The 12743-nt window shown below is 48.9% G+C and overlaps 2 protein-coding genes across 2 annotated transcripts; one reads left to right on the plus strand and one right to left on the minus strand.

Moving 5' to 3' along the window:
• The first annotated feature begins 5 nt into the window (after positions 1–5).
• Positions 6–6192, plus strand: LOC137907334 (TLE family member 5-like). Its single transcript, XM_068751650.1, has 7 exons — positions 6–376; positions 2012–2109; positions 2375–2438; positions 2592–2636; positions 2723–2785; positions 3404–3478; positions 3650–6192. Exons 1-7 carry the CDS (start codon positions 350–352, stop codon positions 3890–3892), a joined length of 615 nt encoding a protein of 204 aa, XP_068607751.1. The 5' UTR covers positions 6–349; the 3' UTR covers positions 3893–6192.
• Positions 6193–6344: 152 nt separating this feature from the next.
• On the minus strand, positions 6345–10687 carry LOC137907434 (phospholipid phosphatase 2-like). The gene is made up of 6 exons (XM_068751770.1): positions 10545–10687; positions 8492–8643; positions 8144–8406; positions 7910–7967; positions 7444–7620; positions 6345–7269 (listed from the first exon to the last, which is right to left on the minus strand). Exons 1-6 carry the CDS (start codon positions 10603–10605, stop codon positions 7129–7131), a joined length of 852 nt encoding a protein of 283 aa, XP_068607871.1. The 5' UTR covers positions 10606–10687; the 3' UTR covers positions 6345–7128.
• Positions 10688–12743: the final 2056 nt, after the last annotated feature.

Raw genomic sequence — 12743 nt, forward strand, 5'->3', positions numbered from 1 at the left:
AAAGCAGAGGAAAGTCAGGGCTCATGTGTCAACGGCCAGGGCTTCCCCGAGGAGAGTTAACGCTATTCTATTAATTAAGAAAACAACCCGTAATGTCCCGTCGCCGATCATCTCATCTTTGTTAGCATAAGCCTCCTCACGAGCGGCGGCTTTATCTGACTACAAAGACCAGAAGGCGCTATTCGGCCCCGGCTGCGTTGACGTTAGCTAAAAAGCTGCTTTAAACGATGACTGAGTACAAAGTGCGAGTCGCGTCTCCACTCTTTTAGTATTTGGGGAGCTGTTAGCTTAGCCAGCTAGCCTGGTAGTCCGCTTAGAACCGGGGCACACGGTGAAACTCACTGCTGACATGATGTTTCCTCAATCAAGGCACACGGTAAGTCCAACTTGTCTCGGCGGTGAAACTGAAGCTAACCCAGCTAACGCTAGGTTAGCCTCCGACAGCTGATGCTAGCACCGCTGGACGCAGGTCGCTGTCAGCTCCGGCTCACGATGCCAGACCTTCCCCGCACGACGTTTAAGGCTTCCCGGTGGAAGAGAGACGGAAAATTAAAGCTTGAAATGAATTTAAATGCAACCCTGCTTTGGAACAATGGCTCGACCTTGATTCTGGTGTTGACACTGTATGCTACTAGCTAGCGTTTGGGTAAAACAGCTAATTTAAGTTGTCGGTTCTGCCTCCCATCATGGCCTTAAGTCGCCGTTTCTGCTAACGTGACGCTTTCACTTTTACAGTTTGTAGATGAAGATGAATTTAATTTGATTCTGGAAACATTCGGTTTGTGTGTCAGCCATAATCGGCTCCGTGAAGCGCGGAGGAATCAGGCGATTATCATCGTCATGAATACAACTATTTAAATTAAACCATCGATATTCTAACTTATTAAATCGGCCTAGTATATTAATCCATATCCAAAGCCAGGGATTTCCCCAGAAAGTTTAAAATAAAGATGAGGCTTTATTTAGATCTCCCCTCCAGCACGTGTTGCTCTTTTCCACCTGATTCTCGACTGACAGGTAGTTTATGCGCACTTTAAAATGTTTTACAAAGTTAAAAGGACATTTAAAAATCCAAACTCCAAAACGTTTGTTTCTTCAAGTGGAACATTCTAACATAGAATATTTGCTCAAACTAGTTTCCTGTCTTGTTTTGTTGTTGTTGTAGACAAACAAACAAAAATGTACAGGAAACGGGTGCACAAAATAGGACTCTTAATCTAATATATTAAATTGAACATTAGTTGAACATAAAAGCCAGCCGAGCCGCTTTGAGACACGCAGGACAGAAACGCCTCTGGACAAAGGAGAACTGTGCAAACAGAATTAGACGTCGCGGCACCTCGTGTTGTTTGTCAGGTACCAAATGAAGATCGAGCCCTTGAGATCGTTTTAAAGAAATGAGCACATGAGTTTTAAAAGGCAAGTGGCGTTGTGAGGCATTCATTCTTAGTTCATATATTCCTTTTGTGTATTTGCAGAGCTCGGTCTGTGATGACCGCGTTCGCTCCGTTAATCCCGCTGGAAACCTCTTGCCCCTGTGCCTCTTATTTACGGATAAACTCTGGATTACAGCTTTGTGCTGTTGGTTTAAGTGTCTCCACGTATCCAGACTTCTAATACAGCCTCTAAATTCCTCTCACATATGGTCACCACGGGCGCCCATTAATCCTGCCGTCTGTAAACACATTTCATCAATCTGCGCTCCCGATGGCGTTCGGGCCCGTGACTTCGGTGGGACAGATGTTGCACATCGATCTGCCGGCGAGTCAAACACGCCGCCGGCTGATCTCCATTTGAGCCATCCTCTGGAAGGGTTAATCTGAAGTTTCTAAACAAACCCCGAGCACACGTGGAAGGAAACGCGCATTTTTCACACGCCAGCGGAAGCAGCGTCTGCGGGGAATGTGTCCTACTTCCTGGTTGAGCGGAGGTCGAGGGTCTGCAGCTGGACCTGCGTCAGGGCGGGATTGAGTGTCCTTTTATACGCAAACGGATCGTCTTTGTGTTTCAGGCGTCCGCTCAGTCCAGCCAGGCTCTCAAGTTCACCACCTCTGACTCCTGCGACCGCATCAAGGATGAGTTCCAGTTCCTCCAAGCACAGTACCACAGGTAAACCCCCCCGGATCGCCATTCCTCACCCCAATGACACCCCGTGGAAAGAAACCGCGTTGTCTTCCCGACTCGGTCGGAAAGAAATGATTTCATTATGTTTAAAAAAAAAAAAGAAGTGCTTTCTGGCAGGGGTGGGTGGGAGGGAGGACGGACACCAGCCAACTCTATTAAGAACGATGATCTATTGGAATAAATATTACAAGTTGAAAGATTCCTTAAATCTGTTTCTACTCAAACTGACTTTGGAAATGTTTCCTCCCAGTTTGAAGCTGGAGTGCGATAAACTGGCCTCGGAGAAGTCGGAGATGCAGCGCCACTATATCATGGTAAGACGTGCGATCTTTGGCTGATCCTCCGGGAACGCCTGCTAAGGAGGTGTCGATTGTCTCCACCGATTGGTTTTTAGACAGATGTGTTCAATTGTCACGCCTGTGCGCTGTGTGTGGACGAAAGGTGACGTTTGTCCTCTTGCGTTCCAGTACTATGAAATGTCCTACGGGCTCAACATCGAAATGCACAAACAGGTCATTATCGTCTACTTAAATTCTCTTGGACTTGTTATATATTTGCAGTGGGCCGGATTCATCCTAACTTCTCCCTTTCTTCGCAGGCTGAAATCGTGAAGAGGCTCAACGGGATCTGTGCTCAGGTGCTGCCTTACCTGTCACAAGAGGTAGTGACCAAACCCGGCTTTCGTTCATTTACACTGATCAAAATACGGAAGACGAGCTTCGCCTTTGCGTTTTCAAAAACGATCCTCGTAGATAAAGGCTCAGCTAAAATGGTTGGGAATGCTGCAGTGTGCATGCCAGGCCAGTAGATGGCGATGCAACCAGCAAAATCTATGTCAACGCTAATGGAGGAGTGTGACGTAGGCATTTCCAGAGGAGTTGCATCCTGCCTGTTGGCATGGCAACGGTACAATGGAATTTTGTTTTAGGCAAGTCAAATTCTGTTTTGTCCTGTAAACAAGCATCCAAAGGTTTGTTGTGCTTGGGTTAAACGGTTTACGCGTAAACGTTCGGGCACGACGCCTGATGGTTGAGCTGCTCATTTTCCTCGCCCTTCCAATTAGATGCTAGCGGTTAACTGCTACCAGCTGTAAATTGGAACGGCGTTGTCCCATCCCGTCGCCTCACCTGCTCTCCATTCATGGAGATGCTGAAAGGCGGCGCGGGTGCGGCAGTCTCCGGCCCAAACAGGAAGTGCACAGCCTGGGTTGTATCTATCGTTGCTATTAAACGTTTGTCGAGCTAATTATTCTGCTCTGCGTGTGTCGTCTTTGTTTCAGCATCAGCAGCAGGTCATGGGAGCCATAGAGAGAGCCAAGCAAGTCACACCGCCCGAGATGAACTCCATCATTCGGGTGAGTTGTACTTCCTGTCGCTCTTCGCCGCTGCCTGCGTGTCGGCAGCGCCCTCTGCACTGTCTGACAGGCATGCAAGGTTTAGGATTAGTCTTTTTACCTCCACCAAGGATCCTACAGTTCCATGAAGCTGAAGATCAAAAGTGAAATGAGCCTGTTGTGTGTTTCCAGCAACAGCTGCAGGTGCAGCACCTGTCCCAGCTGCAGGGCCTGGCACTGCCCGTGACCCCGCTGCCCCTGGGCCTCACGCCCCCCAACCTGCCCGCCGTCTCCGGCTCCAGCTCCGGCCTGCTCTCCCTCTCCTCCATCCTGGCCAACTACTCGCAAGGGCAGGCCCAGGCAGTGAAGGAGGACAAGGCCCGGGAGGCGGCGGAGAGAGCGCCGCGAGGAGAGGACGGCGACAAATCCGACTAGAGACACGGCGAGGACGGTTTAGAGGAGGGGGGGGGGGGGGGGCGGTGAGCTGTAGGAGGTAAATGTGTAACTGTACATGTAGAGTGATGTAAGTCCGGCTGCCTGTCAGCGTAAATACAGGGAGGGAGCTTTGAGATGAGCAGAGAAGGACGCTGCTGATTGGCCGAGAGTGAGAGTTAAATGTTCTTATTATTTAGCGGTAATCGTCTCAGTTCAGGCTTCTCCACTTTAAGTAGAACCTTTTTTTAGTGAAGGCCTCAGGCTTCAAATCAATGTTTCCCCATTCGGAGTGCGAGGGCTAGCGTTAGCGGCGGCGGCGGATCCGCCTCTCGCAGGTTTAAACCAGACGTTTCTCGCGTTCTGATTTAATGACGTTTCTGACCGTTAACGTCTTTAAGCCTAAAGATAAATTGGCCATTTTTTTAAATTTTTAATGTTCTCCGTACCTCGTCCGTCTTCTGACCCAGACAAACCTGAACAGGATCTAAACTTCAGAACCAGCCCGTCGTGATCCATGTTCATTTTTCTTTCCCTGTCTCCTTTACCTGCTGCGTGATTGTCGGGGTGAGCTGTTTGAATTGTCGGGGTTTTAGTGTGTCGCTCTGTCCGCATCAAACGGGAGAAAACATTTCAACCTGGCCTAAGGAACACAGCAAAGCCAAACCGGCCCGCTTCTGTTCCGTGGGCCCGGCTCCGCCCCGTTTCTGTGTGGCTTCGGAGTCTCTAAATGTCCCTTCAGCAGTCGGGTCCCAAAGGTTTAAAGATGCTCGCCACTGCTGACCCGGTTTCTCAGAACCATGTCGATCAGCCCCAGAAGCTTTGGGCCGCTGTTCTGTGGAGCCTTGAACCCGGATCGTAGGGATTTATCTCCGTCTCATCGTGAAGGCGGCGGCTCCGAGGCCCCAGGACGTTCATGCCTGCCGCGTTAGCGTTAGCACGCCGCGGCGTTCGGGTCAGGATCCGTTTTAACAACCGCCTTTAAAGTTCCAGCCCACCCGCCATCGATGCTCAAGCCTCTCTCCACCTGAGTTCAGGAAGCTCTCGCGGTGCGGCTCGGTGCTTTTGTTCGGCGTTCCTTCTTCCTGTCTGACGTCGAGCTGAAGACGCAGCGTTGAACACACCGAGTGCAAACGGACGGCTTCTTCTCTTTGCGCTCTGTGTGCTGAACCCTGGTAGAACCTCCTCAGACGTACGACTGGTGTGTGCGTGTGCGTGTGTGTGTGTGTTTGCTTTTGCTCTGAAGGGCCAATTTGTATACATATGAATATATCAATATACATATTTTTTAAAGCATTTTTGTATGTTTCAAAGCTGCTTTTTGACGTGTGTATCATGGAAGGTGTTGGTGTTGTGTGTGTGTGCGCATTACAGGCCTCTGGGCACGGGAGGCCCGGCGTTGTTACCCGGTAGCTCCTCCTCTTCCTGCTCCATCCCGTCGCCAGACGGTGACCCCTTGATCGTTGTTCCTTAGCTTCGTAAATGTCTCGGAAACCAGTTTAACGTGTCGATGGTTCGTAGTGGAGGGGTGAACTACGACGCTGCGCTCGCTCTCGTGAACTTGAAACATCTCAAACTGCGGTTATCAGCCGTCTTTGGATCCTCCCCTGCGCAAAATCGACCAATCGCGTGCGGCCTTCTTGGGTCGAGATGGAGGTCAAGAAATAAAAACTCTGGCATTTTTTTTTCTCCTCAATTTCCTCCTTTTTTTAGATTCCTAACACGACTAAACATCAAATCCAACGCTTGTTTTCCAACGGGTGTTTATTTATTTGTAATTTTTTTCCCCGGCAAATTAAACACGACTTAATATCCACACCGGTATCTCCTCAAACTCCCAACACGACCTCCTTCAGACCAAGACAAGCCTGCAGCATCAGTTACCATGGCGATCTGGGCTCGCTAACCCGTTGATTTGGCTACGTGGCGCACCCTTCTTAGACGACCCCCCCCCCCCCCCCCCCCAAAAAAAGATGTAAACAAACGACTCAAATGAGAATGAATCAACCTTTTAGCAGTAAGGAAGCTTCTCTGGTGCCTTACAAATAAAAGCTATGATTAAAGCGCTGCTTTGTCTCCCAGTGACTGTGTGGGATGGAAGGTTAGCTTTAGTTGGCCTGATTCGAAACGCGTCAGCTTGAATCGTCTGCTCCAGCTCATCACGTTTCTTCAGGTTTGCTCATTTTCAGATCATGAAGCACATTTCTTCAGCGATGCTGATTTAATAAACTGTCAGCGACGACGTTTGTTTCAGCTGCTCTTACTGAAGAGGATGCTGAATAAAAGCTGTTGGCTCAAATAATCCCAGTAAAGTGATTTTATTTCAGTGACTTAAAACGACCTCTGCTAGTGTTAATCTATTGGGGCTGGGGGGCTCATTCCTTCAGCGCTGAGAAATTCCACCGCCATCAGGTCCGGACTTGATCCCTCGATCTGATTGTTAGGCAGTTTCCAACAAGGAAGCAAAAATGATTCCAAGTAAAACAAAAGGAAAGAAGAATCCCACACACCAACACTCTGGGTGTGTTTAGTTTTATTTCTTTCTTGAGAAATTTCTTTCTCAAGAAAAGTATAAAAACAAGGAAATGGTTTATATGTTGGTTAAACATGTTGGGTAAGAGGTGAGAGTGGTGCGTTCAGGTCACGTCAGGAGTTTAGCTGTCGCTCTTCAGGCACTGAAAGCAGGAAAGCCCAACAATGGAATGAATTTGCTCAGGTCACGTCAGAACGAGGAGGCCAGCTGCAAGGTAGTGGTGCTACATTCAGATACAGCAGGTCCAAACGGAATAACAACACTAGACATCAGTAAAAATCACAGACGGTAAAACGAGGCAAAGTCTGCAGGGCGGCGCTCTCGCTCCGGTGGAGGTGAAGCAGCATCCAGTCCTAAAAGAAAAGACTGCAAGTGATTTCTGGCTCGGCTCCGGGAGAGGACGCCCTGAGCTCGCCGTTAGCTCACATTGCAGCACGAAATCTCCCTCCGCACATCTAAACGCAGCTCAAATTGAACTAAACAAGATTAAAAACGCATCATTCAGCAACACAATCACACACACACACACACACATCCATAGAGACTGCTGATGGCGCTGCAGCTCCAACAGGAGTTTGGGAGTTTGTGAGTCTGGGTTTCCAGGTAGTGGTTTTTGGTTCAAGTCCCAGGTCCTCCGGTGGAGCTGCTGATGGAGAACGGAGGCCTGTGGGAGTGGGAGAAGTTGGGTGGGGTGGGGTGGGGGGGCTCAGACGGGACCGGAGTAGCTGTAGTGGTTCCTGTCGGTGGTCCGGGGGCTCGGTTTACGCTCCAGGTTTTCGATCCCGGCCGTGTCCGGTTGTGTGCAGACAGCAGGACGCTGCTTGAAGAAGTCGGACACGTAGCGGACCTGAAAGAGAAGAAGAGTCGGCAGCGGGCTGGAAATGTGATGCAAATACAATAGAGAGGGTCAATTTATAAACTTGTTGTTCCTTCGTTGGTTTCTTTTGGAGGGGAGGAAATGCTGGTCCACTCAAAGTTCTGATTGGGGTTACAAGTGATGCTGCAAAAGTGTCGTACTCACGGTGAGCACGGCGATGAGCGCCCCCTGCAGCATCCCCATCAGCACGTCGCCGAAGTGATGCTTGTAGTCGGACACGCGGGTGAATCCCACGTACACCGCAAACGCCACCAGGAAGAACTGGATGGTGGGTCGAACCAGCCGCGTCCACTTCCCCTGCATCCGGGCCTGAATGTACAGCTGGACACGGAAAACATGACTCAGCATTTTTTTTTTTAAAGTGTTGAGAAAACATGTTTGAGAGTGGGAGTAAGTCGAATTGATGATATTAACGAGGTACTTCCTGGTTTTATGCTTCTGCTAACCAATCATGTTACGGCAAAAAGCCTTGTGTGCACTCACATGATTGGCCAATATACGGTAGCTGAAATTTCCCGAAGCCCTCCCCAAGATAAGATATATACGGTTACGACATCAACACAGAGGCGTAAAGGGAAAAAAAACATCGCCATGACGACGAGACACTCACCGACAGGAAGAGCATGCAGTACATCCCAAAGGACGAGTGTCCGGAGTAGAAGGACAACCTGAGGAATGAAACAAGAGACAGAAGTGTGTAAGAATTCAGATTCATTAAATCTGTACATCTACAGTGACTTAGTCCAATCCGGATCGGACACTGAATGGAAACATGGAATGCTCCGTCTGGGTTTGAGTCCAGCTGACGACCGGTTCTACCGGCCGAGTGTCATCGGGACCACACCTGGACTCGGTCACGTTGTGCGGGCTGCCGGTGCAGTTGATCTGCAGCATGTAGCCGTTACAGCTAACCGGAGCGCACACGGCTAAGAAGTTGGGGCGAGGACGGCCGATGGTGAACTTGGCCAGGTCCGTCAGGGATTGGCTGACGGCCGCTCCGAACAGGAAGGTCCCCACCACCTTGTAGAGGGCCGACAGGTACTGGTTGAACTGGGAGTTGGAGTGCAGGCGCTTCGTGTGCACGAGGTAGGCCTCTCCGGTGGTGATCTGTGAGGAGGGCGAGAGGAGGCGTGAGGAAGAGGAGGAGGGGAGTTTCAGTCACTCCGGCATCAACTTTGTTCGGGTCACTCACGATGACGATGGAGCAGGTGATGGTGACGGCGGCCATGGTTCCGTGGGAGATGGTGTCCCGCCTGTAGGGATACCTGATGCTCTGATCGTCGCAGTAGATTCCTCTCTGGTAGGGGGTGAACATCAGCGTCAGGATGGCCGAGGGCAGCGCCGCTGGAGGAGCAACACAGACGTTAATCTCACAAATGTCGACACATTTTTAATCCCGATCCCGCAGTCGTGGGATACAGATGGGTTTTAGCCGAGTCGGCGCGGCGGCTGATAAGACGTAGCCGATTTAAAGGTCCTGCTTTGTAACGTTTGACAGAGAAGGCTTTCAGAAACTCCTGAATGTGCAACGAGAAAAAAAGAAACAAACCAGAACGGACACATCCAACAGATTTGTTCTTCCTGTGCAGCCCAGTAACAACGCCTCACGGACCGGTACCGGGCCGCGGCCCGGCGGTTGGGGACCCCCTGCACTAGAGAACCGAACCACCACGAGGAGCAGCTCAGGAAACAGCTAAGAACACAGAACAGGGCGTTTGGCTCCAGACAGACGGCCAGGCGCTGCCAAAATAATTAATTTGTCATCGATGGAGCTCGACAACTCATACGTGTCACCATGGAAACACGTGGGAAGGGACAGCCGTGACCTTTGACACTGGGGCACCATTTAAGGGCCTGGGAGCCGAGGACTGAACTCAGACACACACCGTTATAGGAACATGAAGACGTGGAACACAAGCGGCCTCGTAAACACACCGCTGGGGCATAAACAGCCCGCCAAACATGAATTTATGGGTTTATGTGAACAGAAGACAGAAAACTAACAGTTTCTCTGCAAAACAAAAGGCTCAGATTCAGCAGCAGAAGCGTATAAACCCGTCTCTTAAATCATTGGACAATTGTCCTGCGGCGAGGGCTGATGTCACGACCCTCCACGACGCAAAGCTTAAAAGGTCTTCCTGTTTTCTAGAGTGCCGGAGCCCAAGAGGGACAGGACTTCTTCCTGGGCCGGACTAAACAAACGCAGAAAGGACAACATCCGGTCATTTAGAATTCAAACACGATGTCATACGAGTACAAATAAAGAGCAAACTCAAGCTGCGTTTGACAGGTGTTTGCTCGGATTCGTTTCCTGTGGCTTAAGAACGGCCTGAAAACGTAAGCATTTAAAAAAAAACGGGTTTCAGGGGAAACAAAAACAACAACAATGTCGCTCCACCCGGTTTGTTTTATGCTCCGGCATTTCATAATGCTCCTCTTTGTAGATCTGCTGCATCATCTGTTGTGATCTCGTTGATTTTTAAAGGAAATAAAAACGTTAAAAATGTAATGTAAATCACCAAAATGGTTGCTGTGGAAACAGAGCTTCAGAAAACACACACACAGAAAAAGCACAATTACAAATTCTACTTTGGCTCTATTTTTTGCTGATTGGCTTGATATAACAATAACATTTGTCTGAGCCAATCAGAGGCAGAGGAGGGCTGGTCAAGGCTTCACCATTGTAGGGCATGTAAAAATAAAAATAAAGAAATCTGACTTGGATTGAAAGCATCTTCAGATGGAACCAGCAGCACACACACACACACACACACACACACACACACACACACACACACACAGACCCCCCTGAACGCTCTGCGCTCGGTGCGTAAAGCGTCCTCTGCGGTCTCATTCGTTCAGCGCCTCGGTGTTGTGAAACTCCGGCTCTGTTCGGCCTGTTGGAACAGAGCTCGGGCCGATGGGGACTCGTGTTGTGACTGCCGAGAGTAGAATCACTGTTTGTTCTAGAGTCGAGTTGCTGTCATGTTGTTGAAGCCCGTTTTCACGGAGATAACGCGTTCCACGAGGTGTGTGTGCGTAAACTGTCATCACGTGGATTATCTGCGTTGAATCCATACGTAAGTTTAAAGTCTCCCCCCCCCCCCCCCCCACGTGTCAAAGTTTGCAGTAAAATTCTATTTCCAGGCCTTTTGAAGTCCTGTGGCTGAGCCGCAGCGAACACCTGAACGCACCACCTGGGAGCTGTCATGCGTTCAGCCATGTTGGAGAGGAGAGTCACTCACCGACGAAGACGCAGAGAACGTCCACCACGATCAGAATCAGCCTCTTGCTTTGCTCCGTCATGTTCCCTCGCTTTTAGAATAAACGCGTCAAAGAGCGGACCGGCTCTGGATCGGACCGGGTCTGGATCGGAGCTCCTGCTGGAACTGTGAGAGCTGCCAGGATTCGGAGGTGGGTTCAAATCGGCGTGCGTGCTCTTCCGGCTCCGCGTCTACCTGCCCTCCTTGCTGTTTGCTCAGTGCGCTGGTTCAGGTGAGCAGCAGAGGAGGCGCCGCGCCGCGTCCTGTCCGTCCTGCCTTTTTACGCACGGGGTGTGGGTGTCCTTCCTACCCAACAGCGATGGATTTGGACCTTCTGTCTCCCCAATAAGTTTCTTATAAACTGTATTTTCTCTTCCCCGTGTTCCCATGGCGACATAAAACCGGCCAGCCGTCCGGATTTATGAGATCTAACAGATCAAAAGAGTTAAATTAAGCACATCAGTCGCCCTATGTTGTGATTTACGCCAAAAAAATAATGCCCCTACATTTATTTCATCTGTCATTTAGATTCGTTAACCATGAAAACAAACGTTTAGTAATTAGATTCACGCTGATATAATTATTAGTTTAGAAGTTATTTACTAAAAGCACACTTTCAGTAACGGCGGAATCTTCTGGAGCTTTTTCTGGAGCTTTTGGAGATACAACAAATCCGTTTGTCCGCTACTAATTCCACAGTGTCCTGGTGAAGGCCAGCAGAAACAGAACCTCCTTTGTGGAGGTGATGAGAGAGATATTATTGAAAGTGTGTGTGTGTGTGTGTGTGTGTGTGTGTGTGTGTGTCAAATCCCATAAATATTCATCATTAATCAACCGAGATATTGAGGAACAAATTGATTGCAATGTAAACAGAAGATTTCAGTGATCCAGAATCCAGGATCTCTTCTGGATCATCACCAAAATGTGAACATCTGTTCCAGGTAACACTCCCAACATTTCCTGATTGGGATTCTAATGATTGATTTTTGGCTCGGGGTTACTCTGTCAACACTTTCTTATTGCTAATGCTAGCACAAATACGCTGAATAAACTTGAAGCTATCAGAGGAACAGGTTCGGCTTGAGCCACAGGAACTAAACGGTGCTCCACTTCATCACACAGCGATGTAAAAAAAATATATAATTAATATGAACACTGCAAAGTTGGATCCTTAAACATCTGCAAAAACTGCAAAACTTTATATCAGATATGTGGCTTTTTATTTTGGCCCAAACTGGATGTAACTGAATATTTGAGCTTGTAGCTAAATCTGGTGCAAAAAAAAAGCATCTTATCTCTTCTAAGTAAACTGCAGACAACCTCTCCAGCGCGCATGCGCTGTGAAGGAGGAGACGCCTTCTGGCTGCATGGAGTTTGAATCTTCAGCTGGTTTGAGGTTCAAGAACTAAAACAAGTTATTCTGCTGCCATCTAGTGTTTTGTGTTTTAGGTTTTTCTGATCCTTAATGAATCATTTCCTGATGTTAAGAGTTCATTTGTCTTTCTCACCTGCCTTTTATTCATATTTATTTATTATGTCAGGATGTTCGTGTGTAGATTTTTTTTTTAATTTAAATTTAATCTTGAAAATGTAATCGAGTGTTTTTATTTTGCTGCACCGAAAATGAATGCAATTCACCTAGAGGGCGCTCATGAGAAATGAATGAGCGCTAATCGGGCTAACCGTCAAAATTTAATTGTCAATTATTAATCTACACAACACCTTTGAATTATACAAGAACAATACAACATTTATTTTTTTCTGCTTTACACGGGATGATATTTAATATCTCGCTGCTAGCTCGAGCTACATTTGCGATGCAGAGGCCGGCAGAGTTGTTGAATTCGGGTCGAGGCGTTGGCGGATCGAGCCGCCCGGCTCACGACATAGGGGTCGTATCCCTCGAACAGAGGCTTCCTCTCTTTCGCACCGGACAGCTCCAGGAGCCTCTTGCTGGCCACGTGGCTCCTGGCGGCCCTGGAGGTGGGCCAGCAGTCTGGGCGCGCCGGTTCATACGAGGGGTGGTCACGTTTGGGGGCTGCAAAGGGGAAAGTGACCCTCAGGATGCAATGAAATGAGACCAAATCAAATGTCCGACTTACTGGCAAGCAGCTCCGTGTGTGCTGATGCTTTGCGGGGCATCGGGGTTCTGGGTCCCGGTCTAGATTTGGGGTCAGAGTC

The sequence above is a fragment of the Brachionichthys hirsutus genome, chromosome 18 (genome assembly GCF_040956055.1).
Source record: "Brachionichthys hirsutus isolate HB-005 chromosome 18, CSIRO-AGI_Bhir_v1, whole genome shotgun sequence".
In the NCBI taxonomy this organism is placed as follows: domain Eukaryota; kingdom Metazoa; phylum Chordata; class Actinopteri; order Lophiiformes; family Brachionichthyidae; genus Brachionichthys; species Brachionichthys hirsutus.

Bases quoted from the DNA above. Each gene is read 5' to 3' on its own strand.
- LOC137907334 (XM_068751650.1), top strand. From the start codon at position 350: ATGATGTTTCCTCAATCAAGGCACACG. The intron at 377-2,011 runs GTAAGTCCAACT...TTTGTGTTTCAG, and splicing joins TTCCTCAATCAAGGCACACG to GCGTCCGCTCAGTCCAGCCA. The intron at 3,479-3,649 runs GTGAGTTGTACT...GTGTGTTTCCAG, and splicing joins AGATGAACTCCATCATTCGG to CAACAGCTGCAGGTGCAGCA.
- LOC137907434 (XM_068751770.1), bottom strand. From the start codon at position 10,605: ATGACGGAGCAAAGCAAGAGGCTGATTCTGATCGTGGTGGACGTTCTC. The intron at 7,621-7,909 runs GTGAGTGTCTCG...TTCCGTGTCCAG, and splicing joins ACTGCATGCTCTTCCTGTCG to CTGTACATTCAGGCCCGGAT. The intron at 7,270-7,443 runs GTGAGTACGACA...CTTCTCTTTCAG, and splicing joins CGCTCATCGCCGTGCTCACC to GTCCGCTACGTGTCCGACTT.